Source organism: Rattus norvegicus, chromosome 12, assembly GCF_036323735.1.
Source record: "Rattus norvegicus strain BN/NHsdMcwi chromosome 12, GRCr8, whole genome shotgun sequence".
Classification (NCBI taxonomy): domain Eukaryota; kingdom Metazoa; phylum Chordata; class Mammalia; order Rodentia; family Muridae; genus Rattus; species Rattus norvegicus.
This window is the reverse complement of record NC_086030.1, coordinates 16,759,948-16,781,346: the sequence shown is the minus strand read 5'-3', so window position 1 is coordinate 16,781,346 and position 21,399 is coordinate 16,759,948. Positions and strand designations below refer to the sequence as shown.

The following is a 21,399-nucleotide window of genomic DNA, read 5'->3' as shown; positions in this document are numbered from 1 at the left end:
TCATTAACCCCGGGTGTCATTATATAGTCCAAGCTGCCTTCAGCCTTGCCTTAGCCTCAGATAGGATGACAGGTTATCGACCACATCTGACCCTTGGACTTTGCTATCTACACTACTGAGACCACATCACATGGGATCACCATCCAGTGTTCTTTAGTACCAGCTCTGTCTCTCTGAAGTTAGCCTTAGTCAGCTAAACCACATCTCCAGCCCCACACCTGTTTGTGTATGCATTTGCCTCCACTTACAGGAATTCATGCTCAATGTATGGTGAAACATTGGACACTTCCTGAAGGCAGGTGCCTATCTGGTTTGGTTTCTGTATTGCCCACATGGTTGTTGAATAACAGCTGGGGCAGGTAAGCAGCTAGATGTACTGATGGCTGTGTACAGATGAGTGGATTAATAGGGGTGTGGGGGATGGAGATGACTAGGATTCTTAACCACAGTATGTGGTTGTGCATGTGTAAACAAATAGTCCAGGTTGGAGTTAACTTGTGGCATCTAAACCTAGGGATCACCATTGACAGGGGCTAGAGCTGTGCCATGTGGAAGGTATTTCTACCCCAAAGGGACTTATTTTCAGATGACCCTTTTCCCCCATCTTAGCAGCTTGTTATATATAGGTGACCCTTCGTCTTAGGCTCTCCACAGTCCCAGGGAAACGATGCCCATCCCTGGGAAGGAAGCCATGCGCTTCAACTTTGTGGTCAGTCACAGCTCTGGATTAGGGAAGGGCAGCCAAGATTGCTTTCACCTCCCACTCATTCTTGCAGTCAGAAAAGCATTGGGGCTTGACTCTAGAAATCCAGCAAAAGCTATGCAGGTGGGAGGATGTGGACCTCCCCTGGCTGAGGAAAGTAGGGTTGATGAGGCCAGCTTGGCCTAGGTGTCAGGGAGATACCTTCCCAACTCCTCACCCTCCCTCAAGACCGAAGGTGGGGTATTTATGAGACCTCATTAAAGATCATGATCCTTTAGCCCTCCCACTAGCTATCAGGCAAGGCCTAGCCCACCCTAAATTCCCCTCCCCCACGTGGAGTTCCACACCCACCCAGCCTGCTCCCCACACCCAGCAGAAGCCACAGAGCCACAAACTTGTTTGTAAGGTGTGCACTTTTATTAAAACGGTCTCACGTCAGTGTACAGGCCAGCCCTGGCTGCCTCAACACCTCAAACCACTCCCAGGGAGACCAAAGCCTTCATACATCAAGTTGGGGGGACAAAAAAAAGGGGCAGGCCACAATGGCTGACCATTCAGAAATTAAAAACAAAAATGAAGTATTAAGGCGGAAGATTTAAAAAAATGTTTGCAGTACATAATTTACACAGAAGCAATGCTGTCACCTTCCCCGGTGTGGACTCAGGGCATGGATGCAGCCATCCTCCCCTTAGGAGTTGGGGGTGGCTTTTGGGAGGGTGAGGGACTTCCTGTAACCATCTATGCCGTGGATACTTGGAGTGACTATTAAAAAAACCAAAAACAAAAAACAATGTACAATCAAAGTCCTCAGCCACATTGTAGAACTTTGGGGGATGTTTGCTCCAACCAACTGCGGTCGCCTTCACCGTTCCAGTTTTTAAATCCTGAGTCAAAAGCGCCAAAACAAAACAAAAAAAAAAAAAAACCTTTTTAAAAAAAAAATTTAAAAAAACAAAAACAAAAAACAAAAAAACAATAAAGCCATGCCAAATGTCTCATTTTTTTTTTCTGCGCAAGTTAGGTTTTGTCAAAGAAAGGGTGTAAAACGCAGCTCAGTAACAGTCCGCCTAGAAGCATTTGCGGTGCACGATGGAGGGGCCGGACTCATCGTACTCCTGCTTGCTGATCCACATCTGCTGGAAGGTGGACAGTGAGGCCAGGATAGAGCCACCAATCCACACAGAGTACTTGCGCTCAGGAGGAGCAATGATCTGAAGAAAGCAAGACAGTGATTGTGAGCATTCTGGATGCTGGGTTGTTCCTTAAGCCAAGAGAGTTGGCTACAACTACAGGGCTGACCACACCCCACTATGGGTCCAGGCTAAGGCTGCTTACCTTGATCTTCATGGTGCTAGGAGCCAGGGCAGTAATCTCCTTCTGCATCCTGTCAGCAATGCCTGGGTACATGGTGGTGCCACCAGACAGCACTGTGTTGGCATAGAGGTCTTTACGGATGTCAACGTCACACTTCATGATGGAATTGAATGTAGTTTCATGGATGCCACAGGATTCCATACCTGAAAGGAAAAGCAAGAGAGATCAGACTTACAGTGTGGCCTCCAGCATTGGTCACCTTTAGATGGAGAAGGGATGAGACTACAACTTACCCAGGAAGGAAGGCTGGAAGAGAGCCTCGGGGCATCGGAACCGCTCATTGCCGATAGTGATGACCTGACCGTCAGGCAGCTCATAGCTCTTCTCCAGGGAGGAAGAGGATGCGGCAGTGGCCATCTCTTGCTCGAAGTCTAGGGCAACATAGCACAGCTTCTCTTTAATGTCACGCACGATTTCCCTCTCAGCTGTGGTGGTGAAGCTGTAGCCACGCTCGGTCAGGATCTTCATGAGGTAGTCTGTCAGGTCCCGGCCAGCCAGGTCCAGACGCAGGATGGCATGAGGGAGCGCGTAACCCTCATAGATGGGCACAGTGTGGGTGACCCCGTCTCCGGAGTCCATCACAATGCCAGTGGTACGACCAGAGGCATACAGGGACAACACAGCCTGGATGGCTACGTACATGGCTGGGGTGTTGAAGGTCTCAAACATGATCTGTAGAGAAAGGAATACAGTATTGTCAAGCTCCTAAAGCCACAAGAAACACTCAGGGCAGGTGAGACTGTAAGGATAGATTTGAGTGAGACATGCAAAGAGGGCAAGAACACAGCTAAGTTAAGTGTGCTGGGAGTATCAGGACAGGGGCTCCATTTAGACCTACTGTGCATCTACTGAATACACACTCCAAGGCCATTTATCACCAGCCTCATTAGCTTTGTCACACGAGCCATTGTTAGTACCTACACCCACAGCACTGTAGGGGTTTAAAACACCTAGTCAGAAAGGCGATCGAGAGAAAAAAAAGACCTCATCTGGGAAAGAGCAGAAACTGCAAAGTTCCAAGGGAGACTCAGCTCATAGAAGAGAGTCCTATGGGAGAATGGCAGAAGAAAGACAATTGAGAAAGGGCGTGGCTGAGAAGTTGGCCCAATAGAGGGGAGGGGTCACCCAGGATACTGACCTGGGTCATCTTTTCACGGTTGGCCTTAGGGTTCAGAGGGGCCTCGGTGAGCAGCACAGGGTGCTCCTCAGGGGCCACACGCAGCTCATTGTAGAAAGTGTGGTGCCAAATCTTCTCCATATCGTCCCAGTTGGTGACAATGCCGTGTTCAATGGGGTACTTCAGGGTCAGGATGCCTCTCTTGCTCTGGGCCTCGTCGCCCACGTAGGAGTCCTTCTGACCCATACCCACCATCACACCCTGCGGAGGAGAACAACGTTCTCAGCACTGGCATCGACCCCCAAGAAAACCCTAGGGCTGCCACTCCCAAAGTAAAGGGTCACTTACCTGGTGCCTAGGGCGGCCCACGATGGAGGGGAAGACGGCCCGGGGAGCATCGTCGCCCGCGAAGCCGGCCTTGCACATGCCGGAGCCGTTGTCGACGACGAGCGCAGCGATATCGTCATCCATGGCGAACTATCAAGGCACAAAAGAGGGCTATGGTCACCGCGGAGCCGCCAAGAGCAGCCGCTGCCGCCCTGCCCACTTCCGGCAAGCCGCGGCCTCGAGCCGCCAGGGGGCGCGCGCCCAAGCTCAGGGGACAAAGGAAGCGCAGGACAGCCGCATTATTACCATAAAAGGCAAACGCTGGCCCGGAGGCGGACCCACGGCAGGAAGCCAGGCCTCCGCCCCCTCCCCAAACGGGCACAGGCCCCGCCTACACTGAGGCGACGGGCGGCTAGTGCGCGCGCGGGAGGCGACCACACCCAGCAGGAAGCGCGAGCAGGCGCCCTAGCCGCTACGACCCCGCCCCTTCCGGGCAACGGCCCCGCCCTCGCCCAACCCGGGGCGGCCGCGCTCCTAGTCTCAATACGCACGCGCAACTCTTAACTCGGAAGAGGGGGAGAGGAAGAGTTCCCTCCCCAGCGCGCACGCGCCCCAATGCCCAGTGATAGAGCGCGCACGCGCAATGGCATCCCAGCCCCCACCCGGCCGAGCCGGCCCCGCCGCGCCCGCCAAGCCGAATGGGCAAAACCGGTTTGGACAAAGACCCATAGGCCATCAAAGCGTGATTGTAACGCCTGACTCCCAATACTGTGTCCCCTCAAGGTGGACAGATGCGGCTTAACACCCGCAAGCCGCACCGGCTCTCCAAATGCCCACACCGCGACTCTAGTGTGTCCCCAAGCCCCGCGCACCAAGCAGGAGCGTGCCCACGAGTGTCTACACCGCGGGAATACGACTGCAAACACTCTACACCCTAGGCGGAAAGTTAAGCTTTGCCAGTGTCCGCTCCGCGGCCCGGTACCACGCTCCACCCCTCTACGGTGTCCCTTCTGAGTGTTCCTCACGATCCTGCAGCGAGGTAGTGGCCAAGGTAAAGTTGGGGCCCGCTGGGCCCGACGTCCCTGCTTACCTGGTGGCGGGTGTGGACCGGCGACGGAGGAGCTGCAAGAAGGTTGTACTCGCGGGTGGACGCGGACTCGACAGTGGCTGCGCGTTGCGCCGCCGGGTTTTATAGGACGCCACAGCGGCCACTCGAGCCATAAAAGGCAACTTTCGGAACGGCGGGCGCTGATTGGCTCCGCGTCGCTCACTCACCGGCCTCGCCGCACAGTGCAGCATTTTTTTACCCCCTCTCCCCTCCTTTTGCAAAAAAAAAAAAAAAAAAAAAAAAAGAAGAAAAAAAAGCGAGCGAGAGAGAAAGCGAGATTGAGGAAGAGGATGAAGAGTTTGGCGATGGGTGCTGGTTCCGTAGGCCCAGATGGACAAGAATAGCCCCCGCCCTTGTGGACACTATCCCATTCAGTGACTCGGTTACTAGGCCTGTATTCTGGGGGTCACCCACCCACCCCAGGACCCTCTGGGTGTGGATGTCACGGGAATAATGATCACCTAAGTGGGCGAGGGTCAGCTTGAAGGCCCGGACCCTATTTGAGTGGCCTTTTGTTTGAGGGACACACGGGGTCTGGATTGAATGGGCAGAGAGTCACTCCCCCTTGCTAGCAATAGTCAGGAAAGCCAGATCTGGGGGCCTTCTGCTGCAGTTCTAATTTGCTAGGTGTGTTGGGGTACAACTTGGAAGCAGAGCTGTGGTTGGGAAGGTCTTCAGGGATCTTGACCACTCAAGGCCAGAGTCCCAAGGATAGGGCAAGCCCCGGTGGTCCAGTGACTGGAGGTGTTTGTTGCAGGAAGATGCCTCCAGATATCCTCTGCCCCGGACCTAGAAAGGAACTGTGCTCAATCGAACAAGCAAAACTTCTCATGGAGTCCGGCACTTTTGGAGGGCTGCCTGATCACACCCAGGCAAGACTAAGCCTGGGCCGTTAGCTAGTGGCTCTGGGTGACTGCCAGGCATCGTTGGGCTGGAGCCCACCATCTAGCCTCTATGTATTATGTGCAGCCACAGCTGAACTGTACACTGAACTGTTCATCTGCTGGCCACGGGGACTCTGGGAGTGACAAACTACTCAGGGAAGTGCTGGTGGTCACCAGAGCCCCAAATCCTCCAGAGAGAAGAACCCCCTGCTCTCCTCACCTAAGTAGGAGAGTTCTGCTCAGGAAGCTAGCCATTTGGCTGATAGCTACAGCAGGGGATCAGAGTTGAGGGTCGGGTCCCTCAGCTTAGCTTAGAAGGACGCACAACTCCTGGGAGAGAGTGACAGAAAGCTATATTTAGGCAAGGAGAATGCTTCAGGTGGGATGCTCTGGACCTGCCATGGCTTTACACATGCATAGTAGGTGTGCACTGGCTCACAAAGTGTAGGTGTTGAAACCAAGGAAGGCTTCATCCATATATGGGCTACAGTGGCTGTGCATGAGGAGGCCAGACCAGCTTCCTTGTTCTAGGCTTGTGGCAGGGCATTTTGAAGTTGCAGAGGCCTCCAGTCTGGAAAGGGTGACCACCACTCCAGCATACTGGAAACACACCCCCAGGTTCAGAGCGACTTTATCTTTCCCACACACACACACACAAAAAAAAAAAAAAGATTTGACAAAAGTCTTCTGCAGTCGCCAACCCTGAGAGAACTTTCCCAGGCTGTCCCCTCCCTGCCTCCGGGGGATGGGACTGCCCTGGCCCTGGCCTTGTATCTCTCAGTTGCTCAGGCAGTTTGCCAGCTGCCTAAGGACCTGCCAGTCCTGCAATTCACAGGTGGGGGTGGGGCAGGGCAAACGCTGCCTGTCAATAAGGAGAGGCCAGAATGTTCCCAGGAGAACCCTGGTGGGGTGCAAGGGAGAAGATGCCATCCATCAACCATTGGGAGTGCAGGATGAGGAGGGAGCCTCTTGTCTGACTCTAGACAGCTTTACTAGGTTGGAGCAGACTAAATTCCCAGGCAGGACCTGTGTCGCCACTTTGTCACCTCAGACCTGGGACTGGTCAAGGGGCAGGCATTCCAGCTCCACCCGACCTCTGAAACAATTCTGATCTGTCTCACTAGCTTAGGGTTCTGTCTTGTCTGCAGTGATCATTTTTCCAGTGTTCTCTTTCACATTCTTAGGAGAGAGACAGAGACAGACAGACAGACACACACACACACACACAGAGAGACAGAGACAGAGAGAATGAATATTTCTCTTGGTTTGTTAGGAATTGGGGGTGGGAGGGTTTTTTTTTTAATTTTATTTATTTTATGTATATGAGTACACTGTCGCTGTCTTCAGACACACCAGAAGAGGGCATCAGACCCCATTACAGATGGTTGTGAGCCACCATGTGGTTGCTGGGAATTGAACTCAAGACCTCTGGAAGAACAATCAGTGCTCTTAACCACTGAGCCATCTCTCCAGCTCAGGAGGTTGTTTTTAACAGGATCTCAGGTAGCCTAGGCTGGTCTCAAATTTGATATGATAGACTTGAACCGATCCTCCTGCCTCTACATCCTGAGTGTTACGATTACAGGCATGCACCACCATGCCCTGTTGTGTTTGTTTGTTTGTTTGTTTGTTTGTTTGTTTGAAATAGTGGCTCCCTATGTAGCCCAGGCTGGCCTCAAACTCTTGCTCCTCCTGCCTCAGCTTCCTGTGTGCTTATGAAGACGGTCATGGTGCCTATTCAGGCTGGTCTTAATAACTCAGCACCACCCCCAGCCCCGCCAACATAAAACAAGCCAGCCCTTTGAGGGGCTCCATCACCCCCCACTTCCTCCCACTACACACACTGAGGGGCTCTGTTCTGTGGAATGAATGAGAGACTGCCTGGGTGTCCTCAGCCCTGACAAAGGAGAGGACCCTGAAAGGCTGGCAGAAGTAGGGGGGGGGATGCCTGAACTGTTAAGTTTGGGGTGCAGACAGGAGATGGTAGGACAGAAAACAGGGTGGGGGTGGGGGAAAAGAGGAAGTGAAGGAAGGGGAAGGCAGAGGAAGTGAAGCTGGTCTTCTCCAGAGAACTTTGCCCTCACAAAGAGCTGTCACTGATACTGTCAGGCACCCAGCTGGCAGCCACAGCTTGGCCCAGTGCGTGGGTGACACCTGTGGCTTGAGTACATCTTCCCCCACCTCCCCAAGGGTCCCCTTCCCTGCAAGGCCTAGGGACAAGAGAATATTTACAACCTAATTCAAGGCCCACTCCCTGAGCCTCCTCTCAGAAGTCACATGTCACTTCTCCTGAGGACACTGAAGCCCAGCTGGCCAGGAAGACCCTAAGCTGCACATTTTCAAGTGAGAAATTGAGGAAGAGGGGGACTTCCTGCTACACTGGCCAGAGCTCTGTCCAAGAGGGCGGGTCCCCGCACACAGCAGGATGTCAGTAAGGCACTAACTAAATGAATGAGGGAGGGCCTGGAACGTTCCAGAAAACACACTCCCTTTTTACAGATTCAGAAATTGAGATGGGACTGACAGAGTGAGTGAGTGCCCAGGGCCTTAAAATCCAACCATGAGGCCTCTGTTACTCAGGGGCCCCTGAGCTAACAGCCTGCCCTCTGCCTCACAGGGCCCCTCCCTGGGTAAAGTGGCCTCTGGAATGTCCCCGGGGACTGGGTCCAAGGACTGCTCCAAAGTTGGAATTCCTGGCCCCACCCCCTCCTCTGTACATATTTCTATCTTCCGGGGTTCAGTGAGGGCAAACCAAAGGCCCTGGTCATAGGGTACCACTGGAAAAGTCTGCTGGATGCCTGCTCGCAGGGCCTCTTTACCCATGCTCTGATAACCCTGACTTACTCCCGCAGGGCTCTTTCAATGCAGGAGATTTGTCAAAGAGTGTGGAGTTCCTCCAGCTGATAAACTTCTCAGCATTTGGGGGCCAGCTTCAGGCTGCCCTCTCCAGGCCCAGAGATAGCAAGTGGTGCAGGTAAGATGACCCAGGAAAGGGATAGCTTGGGGTCAGTCCAGATAGCCCTGTCCTCCCTAACAGCTATGGAGTCACATAGTGGCCATTCCCGCTGCAAAGTCAGGGCCATGCTTAGAAGGCTCTGTTTTGATCAGTGGGGGGAATGAAGCAAGTAGGTACCTTGAGATAGCCCTCAAAGAACATTTGCTGTTCCCAGGAAGGAAGGCACAAGATTTACTGGTGGAGGGAGAGAACCAACTCCCTCAAGCTGCCCTCTAACCACATTAAAACCACACCATGTATCCCCCCCCACCCCCACACAAATAAACGCAGTGGGGTAGTTTGTTTTTTTGTTCTTGTCTCTTTCTGTCTCTCTGTGTGATGTAATTGTTTTTGAGACAGGTTTTCTTTTTGGAAAGAGAAGTTTGCCTCCCCTCCCTGTTTAAATATCTATTTATTATATATGAGTACACTGTCCCTGTCTTCAGACACACCAGAAGAGGGCATCGGATCCCATTACAGATGGTTGTGAGCAACCATGTGGTTGCTGGGATTTGAACTCAGGACCTCTAGAAGAGCAGTCAGTGCTCTTAACCACTGAGCCACCTCTCCAGCCCCAAGACAGGGTTTCTTTATGTAACCTTGGCTATCCTGAAACTAGTTCTATAGATCAGGCTAGCCTCAAACTCACAGAGATCGTCCTGCTTCTACTTCCTGACTGCTGGGACAAGGGTGTGCACCAGCACCGCCCAGCCTAGAATATTTTAAAGTGTTTATGTGTTAGTTTCATGTGTGTGTTATTTGTACCTGCAGAAGTTTATGTGCGACATGTGAATGCAGATGCCAAACAGCTGAAAGCCACCTCCCGAGGATGTTGGGAACTGAAATCAGGCCCTTTGCAAACGCAAGCAGTAAGTGTTCTTAACCACTGAGGCACCTAACTTCTGACCTAGAACTCTTTTTTTTTTTTAAAGATTTATTTATTTTATGTATGTGAGTATACTGTTGCTGTCCTCAGACACACCAGAAGAGGCATCAGATCCCATTACAGATGGTTGTGAGCCACCATGTGGTTGCTGGGATTTGAACTCAGGACCTTTGGAAGAGCAGCCAATGCTCTTTTTTTTTTTTTTTAAAGATTTATTTATTTTAGTTATATGAGTACACTATAGCTGTTTTTTTTTTCAGACACACCAGAAGAGGGTATCAGATTCCATTACAGATGGTTGTGAGCCACCATGTGGTTGCTGGGATTTGAACTCAGGACCTCTGGAAGAGCAGTCAGTGCTCTAACCGCTGAGCCACCCCTCCAGCTCCGCAGCCAATGCTCTTAACCACTGAGCCATCTCTCCAGCCCCTGACCTAGAACTCTTGATCCCCCACCATCCACCTTCCCATCATGGGAAACGCAACTGTACTCAGTTTACACAGTAATGATAGATTCTGAGTGTGTGTGGAGGTGGGGTACACCACAGGTGACAACTTGAAGAGCCAGGTCTCCCCACCCCGTGGGTCACCAGGGATCATCTGGCATGGTGGTGTCTTCATCCACTGAGACAGCTCGTGTTTGAGCATTGGTTTTTCTTTAAGGCACGTTCTTATACTGTAGCCCAGCCTAGCCTCAAACTCACAGCCAAGCGTTTCGATTAGAAGCATGCTCCACTGAAACGGGGGAACTTCTTAGAGTTCTTGGGAGAATTTTGAAAAATCCTTTTAAAAACTACCTTCTGTCTTGGTCCCCTAGGGCACCATGAAAAACTGCCCCACCCTTCTGGGGAGTTCCAGACTTTCAAATTCAGAGTGATTTATTCAGAAACAGAAAAGAAACTTCCAGGTCTTCCCCTGCATATACACCAGCGGAGCCTTTCTGCTTGTCCTAGGGCAAGCAGGATTCATGTTCCTTGCTTCCAAATGGAAATGCTACCCCATGCTCAGGGGAAAGGCAGTCAGAGGACCGGAGGGAAGCTAGGGTATCGACTGATCCCTGGATCCAGATTAACAGCCTGCAAAGGGGTGGCAACCAGCTCTATGTCACCCAGAGGCTAAGCAACTATGAGGACCTTGCGCTCTGCTGGTTGTCCGGGTAGACCAGAGCATTATGGGGTGACAATGAGCTGGCTCACTGTCCAGCTATTTCAGATACTCAGTCAAGGTGATCACCAGTTTGCCAAGGGCATATAAAGAACCTGTCTCAAAGAGAGTTGGGATAACTCAGTGGTAGAGCATTTGCCCAGAATCCTCCTGGGGTGGGGTGGGGTGGGGTGTGGCTCAGTGGTAGAGCCCCTACCTAGAATCCCCCAGTGAGAAGCTGGAAGTGTGGTTCAGCAAAGTGTAGTCCCTAATTCATGATAGTTGTGGTGTACATGTTTAATCCTAGCACTAAGAAGGCAGAGGCAGAAAGATCTCTGAGTTTCAAGGCCAGCCTTGTCTACAAAGTGAGTTTTAGGACAGCCAGGGCTACACAGAGAAACCCTGTCTCAAAAAAATAATAATAATAAAATAAAATTTAAATTTAAAAAAAAAGGAGAGGCCCTTAAATCATATAAAACTCTGAATTCCATCCCCGGTACAGTAAACACACAATAAAACAGGTAGGCAGTCTGGAATGAATAGGAAGCCAAGGTGTAAAGGTCAGGCCAATGCTGGGTCGTGTGCTCAGTGTGAGGGGCTTGCCCCTGTCCTGATAGAGAGGGTAGCTTCACCAATCAGTGTGATAGTGTATGCCTTTAATCCTAGCACTCGGGAGGCAGAGGCAGGTGGACCTCTGCGTTCAAGGCCAGCTTGTTCCAGGACAGCCAGAGCTACACAGTGAGAATCTGTCTCTACAAACCATAAAATAAGTAAACAGATAAAAATTCTGCCCACTCCGGCTTTTGGAAATGCCCCTCATAAGGAGAGAAGTGTAGTTACCTAGGGGGATGCCTGCCTTGGAGGAAGAGGAATTGGGAGGGAGAGTTGGATAGATGTAGGTGTGTCTGGCCACAGCTGACTCATAGGCTGAGCCCTAGAGGTCAGCCCATGCCTTCCCTCCTGGCCTACTCAGCCCGCTGAGAGCCTACAGGGTACTGGGAGCTACCCCTAATTTGCCACACCCCTACCCAGTCAGCCGGAATCTCCCTGTTCCTTAGATGAGCAAACCAGATAGTATCAGACCAAATATGGTGGCATAGGCTTATCACTCCAGCTCTTCCAGGGGTTGAGGCACCATGACTGGGAGAATTGGAGGTTAGACTATTAAAAAAAAACTTAAATGGGGGCTGGAGAGATGGCTCAGTGGTTAAGAGCACTGACTGTTCTTCCTGAGGTCCTGAGTTCAAATCCCGGGCTGGAGAGATGGCTCAGCGGTTAGGAGCAGTGACTGCTCTTCCAGAGGTCCTGAGTTCAATTCCCAGCAACCACATGGTGGCTCACAACCATCTGTAATGAGATCTGATGTGTCTGAAGACAGCTACAGTGTACTCATATATAATAAATAAATAAAATTTAAAAAAAAAACTTAAATGGCCATAGGGATGCACACCTACAATCCCAGCAGCCAGGAGACCCAGACAAGCAGGTTCTTTGAGGTTGAAGCTGGCCTATCTAGTGAGTTCCAGGCTACCCAAGGCTACATAGTAAGACCCTGTGTCAAAACAGATGAAATGGGTTGGGGATTTAGCTCAGTGGTAGAGCGCTTGCCTAGGAAGCGCAAGGCCCTGGGTTCGGTCCCCAGCTCCGGAAAAAAAAAACAAAAAAAAAAACAGATGAAATAAAATTGCAAAAGAGCTGGTATTGTTCTCAGTTAGCCACCAGAACTGAATGGTAAGACCTTAGGGCTGAAGACGCTAGTCTTTGGTTGCAAAGCCTAGAAAAATCCAGCTGGAACTGACCGGAAAAATTCCTCTCTGCTGGCTAGCTTCCACGGTGCTGGAAGGTGCTATCTATGTAGGCCACAAGGGTGGGGTAGGGGTGAACATCAGTGGTATTACCCAGCAGGGAAGCCTGCATGCTACAACAGTGACCCGCCAGAAAAAGATGTGTTCGTTGGGGTAGCATCGGCATGAAGGCTATGCTGGCAACCACTGCTTTCTGATTGGATCTGAAACCAGCAAGGAATGTAGACCTAGACTGTAAACCTTGTCCAAGGCCCACAGCTTTGAAGATCACAGGCCCCGGGGAGGAATCTTCTACTGTTGTTTTACTGAAGGATGTATTGTCAAGCTGCCTTCTAAATATTTATGCTTCCACCCATACGTTAATGTTGCCCCCAACGTTGGCCACAAGTGATGAGCTGTTAGCACTCTCGTGACTCATCTAAGACTAGTGCTAAGAACAAGAAAGCATTAAGGGCTGAACCTAAATGGGTCATCCCGGGCTGGAGAGATGGCTAAGAGGTTCAGAGCACCGGCTTTCCAAAGGACCGGGGTTCAGTTCCCAGCACCACAAGCAGTTCACGACCATCTGTAACTCCTGCTCCAGGCATTCCGACACCCTCACACAGACACAGGGAGGCAGCACACCAATGTGCATAGAATAAAAATGTTATTTTTAAGCCACTACCCAAAGACTATACATGGACTGACCCTGGGCTCCAACCTCATAGGTAGCAATGAATAGCCTAGTAAGAGCACCAGTGGAAGGGGAAGCCCTGGGTCCTGCCAAGACTGAACACCCAGTGAACGTGATTGTTGCGGGGAGGGCGGTAATGGGGGGAGGATGGGGAGGGGAACACCCATAGAGAAGGGGAGGGGGAAGAGACTAGGGGGGATGTTGGCCCGGAAACTGGGAAAGGGAATAACAATCGGAATGTAAATAAGAAATACCAAAGTTAATAAAGATGAAAAAAATGTTATTTTTAAAAACAGCTCATCTATATCAAATTCCTACCCTCCCTTCTAAAACTCAGAGAACAGAGCAGAGCAGAGAAGAGAATGTGTGAAGGCTGGGGATGCAGAGGAATGTTCTGGAATAATTCTGTCTTGGAGACCCGACATGGCCCTTGCAATCATGGCCTTGTGGCTATAGTGTCACGGGCAGAGGCAACCAACAAGATGTTCCAACAGGCTTTGTGGCTCAGCAGGACACACTCTAATCCTAGGACTTAGGAGGCAGAGGCAGGCGGATCTCTGTGAATTCCAGGCCAGCCTGGTCCACACAGTAAGAGCCAAGCCAGCCAGGACTGTGACTCAACCTTGTCTCAAAAAAACAGCACAAGGGGGGGTTGGGGATTTAGCTCAGTGGTAGAGCGCTTGCCTAGCAAGCACAAGGCCCTGGGTTAGGTCCCCAGCTCCGGGGGGGGGTGGGAAAAAGAAAAAAAAAAAAAAAAGGAGGTGGAGAGTGGGGTGGGGAATGGATCAGATATCTAGGGGAAAGTAGGGGGTTCCTGAGGGGAGCTTCGGGGAAAAGTTGGGGTACATCTGATCAAAACACATTGTTTACATGTATAAATTTTCAAGCAGGGTGTGGTGGCATGCAGAATATTTTATTGTGTTCCGTTCCATGAAAATAAATAAGGGACCAGAGAGATGACAGTGGTTAAGAGCATTTGTTGCTCTCATAGAGAGGGCCAGAGTTCAGTTCCCAGCATCCACAACCATCTGTAACTCCAGTTCCAGAGGACCCGATGCCCAGGCTGTACTAGGCACATGCGTGGCACACACTCATACACACACGCACACACACACACACGTGTGTAGCAAAGTACTCCTACACATAAAATAAAACAAATAAATAAAAAAAATGTTAAGTACTTAAATAAATAAGGAGGACTGGTAAGCCAGTCATGTCGGCTCAGTCTTGTAAGCCAATCACTTGGAAGAATGACGAGGGATGGTTTCCCGGGGGCCAATGGGACTGAGCTGTGAGTTTCAGGCCAAGCTAGGCTGCAGCAGACACAGACACCTCTCAAAAACAAACAAGCAAGGGCTGGGAAGTGGCTTAGCTGGTGGAGCGCTTGCCACAAGGCTGCCCGTCCTTCCTCCTTTTCATGAAGAACACGGGTATCCTCACTGGGGAGGAGGCAGAGGCAGGAGGGCTGAACACAGTCATCTTCAACTACACAGCGGGCTCCAGACCACTCCGGCCTCCACAAAATGTGGGTTCAAATAAATGGATATGTTAACAACAGAGAGTGCTGTGGGGCCAGCCGGCTGGCCCAGTGGCTGTAAGTCCTCCTTCAACACATCTGGTAACCTGTGCTGGTTAGCCTGAAGTCACAGCGGAGGCAGAGAACCGACTTCTGAAGGCTGCCTTCCTACCTCCGTGGGCTTGCCATGACAGGTCCATGGTCACACACACATAACACACGCTATTAATACAATCTTAAATTTGAATTAAAAGAAAAATCGATGAGGCAGGCTCTCACTGTGCAGACTTAGCCAGTCTGGAACTCACAGAGGTCTGCCTGCCTCTTCCTCTTGGGCCTGTGCTGTGCTACCTATGTTTGGCTTAGAAAACAAAAATTCAAGGTGGTAGGGATGCTGTTCAGTGTAGAACACACGCCTAGCATAAAAAGGCCCTATGTTTAAGTCCTCGTGTGCCACATGAGATCCTGTGACAAAAACAGCAACAGCAGCAACAAAAATGGAACCGGTCAACAGGATGGCTCAGCGGTGCCTGCCACCAAACTTGAGGAGGTGTTCAATTCCCCAGTCCCTCAGTCTGTCTTCTGACCTGTATTCATACATTGTGACTATTTCAAGTACACACGCCATAAATAAATGTAACTTAGAGAAACAAGGCAAAGGGACTGGAGAGACGCCTGGGTGGTTAAGAGCACTGGCTGTTCTTTCAGGGGACCGTTTCTCATTCTTAGCTCCCACGTGTACCTCAGAATTATCTGTAACTCCAGTCTTAGGGGATCCAACACCTTCTTCTAGCCCCTAAGGGTACCAGGCACACATGTGACTCGAAGACACGCATGCAGGCAAAAACACCCAGCGCACAAAATAAAACAAAAACTCCTTAAAAAAAAAAAAAAGCCATGGTGGTGGCATTTGCCTTTAGTACCAGCATTCCAGAGGCAGAGGCAGAAACAGACAGATCTCTGTGAGTTCAAGGCCAGCCCTGTCTACGGAGTGAGTTTTAGGATAGCCAGAGCTATACAGAGAAACTTTGTCTCAACTCCCCTGCTCCAAAAAACGAGAAAGGCAAAGAAAGCCAAAAATAAATAAATAAATAAATAAATAAATAAATAAAATTTTCTCCATGATGTACGAGAGCATAATTGTCTGGGATGTAGCACGGTACCACGGCAAGCCTTTAGGTCGTTCACAGCGTCCTGGATTTTGGGGTGCCACTGTTTCTGAGGCCCAGTTCAATGGACACACAGAGGCTCAGCAGCCACTGGCTCCTTAGCCACAGAGCCTGGGCCTGGCCCAAGTTTGGAAACTCAATCAGCCCCAGGCCAGTCACCTTGTAACTAGGCCTTTCCCAGCCAGAAATCTCAGCCTGCTTCTGGGCTAGCCAGGAACTGGAGCTCCCTGGTGGATAAGAGGCCTGGCCCAGCTGTCTTCCTTTGTCTCCAGAGTGCCAGCTCCAAACCAACTGCTAGGACATAGGCAGACCTCCATGCTAGATACATTGCCCACAAGAGAAGTACAGCCATACACTGCTTAATGGAGCTCAATCATGACTTTCCTGGGGTGTGTGTTTTTGCTTTTTTGAGATAGTTTCCCTATTTAGTCCTGGATGGCCTGGGACTCACTATGTAGAGCAGGCTGGCCTTGAACTCACAGAGATCTCATCGCCTCTGCCTCCCCAGTGCTGAGATTAAAGAAGCAACATGTACCACTTATATACCAGTGGCAGAGACAGGGGACCCAAGTGCACCTGAGGCTGGGGACGGTACATGATGGGACCAGGCTGGGAAAAGAGTCCAGACACACATTGGACTTTGTGGCAAGCCAACTTCTGACAGTACTAGGGGCCAAAAGCCCCGAATAGCCCAGCACCCAGGAACATATCTGTTACCTTCGTCACTTTAAGGTTTCACTCAACAATGGTGGAGCCCGGCCTTTCCCCCCCGTGAACCACTTCAGCTTTTGTGTCAAGAAAGATTCATCTGTGTCACCCACTGACCTCAGCTGGGTCTGGGTATCCTTGGGAAGTAACCACCTCTCTGAGCCCACAAGGATCTCTAAGAATCTATCTGGGGGATCAAGGCGTTTCAGCACAGCCCCTGAAGAGAGCTCAGCAGAGGCTCTTGGTGAAAGTGCAGCCCCCTTGTAGCAGAAACCCCCAGCATTCTGGAGACACCAGTGCCATGGGATGACCACCAAGAACAGCAGTGGCTGTGGAGTGGCACTGCTGAACCAGAGAAAATCCCCAAGCCCTTTGGAGGAGCCTAGAAGATCGTGACTGGATCCCAGACATTTATTTACATGTTGGACTCTGGTTTTGCTTTGATTTGATTGTGACTGTGCCCTGGCTGTTCCCTGTTGAAGGAAGGAAGCCTTTAACTTATATTTTATTTTTATTGGAGCCCACAGTTGAAGCACTTTCAATGAAAGTTTGGAGTTTACAGACTTGGGATTCCCCCGCTCCCCCGATCTTATATGCATTGGTGTTTTGCCTTCATGTACAGTCTGTGTGAGGATGTCTTGGAGTTACAGACAGTTGTGAGCAGCCGTGTCGGTGCTGGGATTTGAACCTGGTTCTTCTAGAAGAACAATCAGTTCTCATTACTGCTGAGCCATCTCTCCAGTTCCCGGACTTTGGATTTTTTTTTTTTTTTTTTTTTTTGGTTCTTTTTTTCGGAGCTGGGGACCGAACCCAGGGCCTTGCGCTTCCTAGGTAAGCGCTCTACCACTGAGCTAAATCCCCAGCCCCTGGACTTTGGATTTTTAAGAGGCTGGATATTTTTTCAGATTGTTTTTTGTTTGTTTCTTTGTTGCTTTGTTTTGTGACAGGTTGTTTCTGTAGCCCTGGTTTTCCTGGAACTCATCCTGTAGACCAGGCTGGCCTTGAATTCAAGCGATCTAACTGCTTACCTGCACCTTCACCAACAGCCTCTCCTGGGCTCTCTTCAGGGGCTGTGATAAAACACCATGACCCCCCAAATAGATCCTTACAAATCCTTTTGGGCTCAGAAAGGTAGAGTCACTTCCCAAGGACACCCAGACCCAGGTGACATCAGTGGGTGACACAGCCGGATCGTTCCTGACGTGACGCAAAGCCTGAAGTGGTTCACAGGAGGAAAGGCCGGGCTTCACCATGGCCTGTTCAGTGAAACCTTAAAGTGACAGAGGTAACAGATACGTTCCCGGGTGCCAGGCTGTTCTGGAATCCCTGGGCTGATCTCCGAAGGTAGGGTTAAAAGGACGTGCCACCACCCAGAGAATGAATTCTTAAAGCATTTTAATTTGTAAAACTGTGGGACTTTTTAAAGTCGGAAATGTTTTTTTAACATTTAACACGGTAAACAATGTAAACATTTGACATTATAAAATGTTTTACATTGTGATGTCTGTATTAATGTGCGATCTTGCGGATGAACAAAGAAAAAAAAAAGGTTGTGGTTTCACAGTGACAGAGACAAGGGGGCAGTGTGCCGGACAGTTTTACGTTAACCAAATACAGGCTTAAGTAGAGAGGAGGAAATCTCAGTTGATAAATGCCTCCAGAAGGCCTGAGGGGCCTTTTCTTAATTACTGATTGATGAGGGAGGACCTGGCCCACGGTGGGTGGAGCCATCCCTGAGCTGATGGTCCTGGGTTCTATGAGAAAGCAGGCCGAGAAAGCCATGAGGAGCAAGTCACTGCCTCCAGGTCCCTACCCTGTTTGACTTCCTGCCCTGACTTCCTTCCGCGATGGACTCTGTATGATGCGGAAGCATAAGTAAATAAACCCTTTCCTCCTCAACCTGATTTTGGTGGTGATGTTGCACCACAGCCCAACTGAGATCCGGTCATGCCACAGCTCAGTGGTTAGAGCCCTGGCCGCACCTTTAACCCTAGAACTCAGGAGGCAGAGGCAGGTGGCTCTCTGAGTTTGGGGCCAGCCTGGTCTATGAAGCGCTTTCCAGAACAGCCAGGGCTACCCTGTCTTGAAAAACAAACAAACAAACAAACAAGCGAGCAAACAGAGCTGTGGCTGGTCCTGCAGAGACACAGGTTAGAGTCCCAGCATCCACTCAGTGGCCCACAAATGACTGCAGCTCTAGTTTCAAGGGATCCAGTGGCCTCTCTTAGCTTCCATGGGCACCAGTACCGGGCATATCAGTGGTGGGTGGTGAACAGACACACACACAGGCAAAGCACTCACGCACATAAAATACAGTTTAAAAATATAAAAAAAAACACCACTAGTATATATTAAAACATAACTACTAATACAAGAAATGATTGTATAGGGGGCTAGTGAGATGGCTCAGCGGTTAAGAACACTGACTGCTCTTCCAGAGTTCCTGAGTTCAATTCCCAGCAACCACATGGTGGCTCACAACCATCTGTAATGGGATCCGACGCCCATACATATGTCTGAAGACAGGCATAGTGTACTCTTATACATAAAATAAATAAATCCTTTAAAAAAAGAGAAATGATTGTATATTTAAAACAAAGAGATATAAGCTCCTTTGTCCTTCCCTGTGTCTTCAGAACTGAAGCTACACTCCTGAGCTGATCATACCCAGCCCTGCCAACTGTAGGCCTCCCCATGGGCCAGGCAGTGTCTTCTGCCTTTTTTATTTTATGTTTTGGTTTGGAAAGACAGAGGGAGGAAGGAAGGAAGGAAGGAAGGAAGGAAGGAAGGAAGAAGGAAAGGAAAGGAAAAGAGATAGGGAAGGAAAGGGGAGGGGCCGACTCAGTCTGGCATCAAAAGTGGGGGGCGGGGAAGTTGTGTGGAAACTGTGTGGGGAGGTGTCCCAGTCCAAGAGGGTGTGACACAGTCCTGGCAGGGAGCGTGTCTGACACGGGACAGCTGATACCACACAGGCCCGGGAGGAAAGGACTGAGCTAGCTTGGTGCTTACACCACACAGCGGATGTTGGCAGCAGGGAGCAGGGGTGTGTCACAGGAAGTCCTGAGCTCTGTGAACAGCCACTGACTCACCCACAGTGTACTCACAGTTCAGACTCCAGCCTTGCTCTCCAGGGGCCCCCAGGGAAAGCAATGAAGTCTGATATCCTAGTATGCGGGAGGGGCCAGCCCAGACAGTGCCGCTGGGAGGAGGCCTTGCTGAACCTCAAGAGTCTTTTGGGGTGGGTTTTACAGTCTGAATAGGAGTCCACCAAGGAGTGGATTTTGGAGGAGGGGTAGACAGAAGGGCATGTTGGGGAACTGCTAGTTCCTGACATAGTTGACACCTTAGGAAGTGTCTAAAGATGCTTTCCTAATGTGAATTGGGCTCAATAGTATTGTTGATCAACCCATATTCCTGTGAGGAGGCCAGCCAAGTGAGGGCTGGCTTCACTGTAGGAGTTTGTTGGGGAATCCTTCTATCACTGTTCATCCCCTTTTGATACTGATAATTCTGGGGCATGGCTTAGGAAAGATATGGAAGAAAGTACATTATATTCTTAGCCCTGAGGGGACATGCTGGACCTCGAATTGAGATTCCATTATCTGAGAGGGAGGTGGAGGCTCCCATGTCTTCACTCAGCCTGGGTTCTGGAGATCATCGTAGGGTAGGAGTGAAATAGAACTGGAGAGATGGCTCTGCAGAGTTAAGGCACTGATTCCAGAGGACCTGGGTTCAATTCCCAGCACCAACATGGCAGCTCACAGACAATCTCTTTCGGACTCTGCAAAGCATCAACCATGCAAGCAGTGCATAGACATGCATGAAAGCAAAACATGCGGGGCTGGGGATTTAGCTCAGTGGTAGAGCGCTTACCTAGGAAGCGCAAGGCCCTGGGTTCGGTCCCCAGCTCCGAAAAAAAGAACCAAAAAAAAAAAAAAAAAAAAAAAAAAAGAAAGCAAAACATGCATATGCACAAAATTAAAATTTTCAAACAAGTCAGGCATGCCATGCCTTTAAACCCAGCACTGAGGAGGCAGAGGCAGAGGCAGAGGCAGAGGCAGAGGCAGAGGCAGAGGCAGAGGCAGAGGCAGAGGCAGAGGCAGAGGCAGAGGCAGAGGCAGAGGCAGAGGCAGAGGCAGAGGCAGAGGAGGCAGAGTGAGAGGGAAAGGGGAAGGGAAAAGAAGAGGGAGAAGGAGAGGGAGAGGCAGGTGGATCTCTGTGAGTCCGAGGCCAGCCTGGACTACAGAGTGAGTTACAGGACAGTCAGAGCTACACAAATAAACCTGTCTTGGACAACAATGAAAACGAGAGGTGAGGGCCTCCTGGGGTTGGACACACAGATACAGGTGGACCAGTGCCCAAGGAACTTGACAGAGGTTAGAATGTTTGCCCAACAGTCAGTAGCCCTGGGTGTAAGCTCCAAATCCGGTGTGGCAGTACACAACTCTAAGATTAGCCTTGGGGACGTAGAGGCAGGCGGAGCAAAAGTTTAAGGTCATTTTTGGTTCTATAGAGGGTTTGAGGCTAGCTTGGGCTACGTAAGAATGTGTCCCAAAACTAAAGTAAAAAAAAAAAATTTGGTGAAAACTGGGAACCATGCCGCAGAACAGAGAAAGGAAGGGAGGCAGAACGACAAGATGGCAGGCTCACAAACTGACGACCCGAGTTCTGATGCCCCAGGGATACACAGAATGGAAGGAGAGACTTGATTCTCGAAATATGACCTCTACACTTGTGCTGTGGCATCCAGAATCCACAAGCCTAGGCCCATTGAAGAGACTGTCACACAGGGCCACCCAGCAGAATGTGGCTTTGGCACTTAGCCAGGAGGTGAAAGAGTGCTATAGCAGCCTGGAGATTAGCTGATGTCCCCAAATGCCTGGGACAAGGTTGCTTTTCTGGCATTGGGAACGGTCAGGGTTCTCTATAATGGGACTTTGTTCTTAAAGGGCAATAGGGAAGCCACTGAGAGAGTGTGAGGGAGGAAAAGGC

General features: G+C 50.4%; 1 protein-coding gene across 1 annotated transcript; it reads right to left on the bottom strand.

Annotated features, from left to right (window-relative positions):
- Nucleotides 1-1,712: 1,712 nt before the first annotated feature.
- On the bottom strand, nt 1,713-4,683 carry Actb (actin, beta). Its single transcript, NM_031144.3, has 6 exons — nt 4,612-4,683; nt 3,543-3,671; nt 3,216-3,455; nt 2,311-2,749; nt 2,039-2,220; nt 1,713-1,914 (listed from the first exon to the last, which is right to left on the bottom strand). Exons 2-6 carry the CDS (start codon nt 3,663-3,665, stop codon nt 1,771-1,773), a joined length of 1,128 nt encoding a protein of 375 aa, NP_112406.1. The 5' UTR covers nt 3,666-3,671; nt 4,612-4,683; the 3' UTR covers nt 1,713-1,770.
- Between the last annotated feature and the right edge of the window lie 16,716 nt (nt 4,684-21,399).

Excerpts from the sequence above, each read along its gene's own strand:
- Actb (NM_031144.3), bottom strand. The coding sequence starts at position 3,665 with ATGGATGACGATATCGCTGCGCTCGTCGTCGACAACGGCTCCGGCATG. Across the intron at positions 2,750-3,215 it reads ACCGTGAAAAGATGACCCAG|ATCATGTTTGAGACCTTCAA; the intron begins GTCAGTATCCTG and ends CTTTCTCTACAG. Across the intron at positions 2,221-2,310 it reads CTTCCAGCCTTCCTTCCTGG|GTATGGAATCCTGTGGCATC; the intron begins GTAAGTTGTAGT and ends TTTTCCTTTCAG.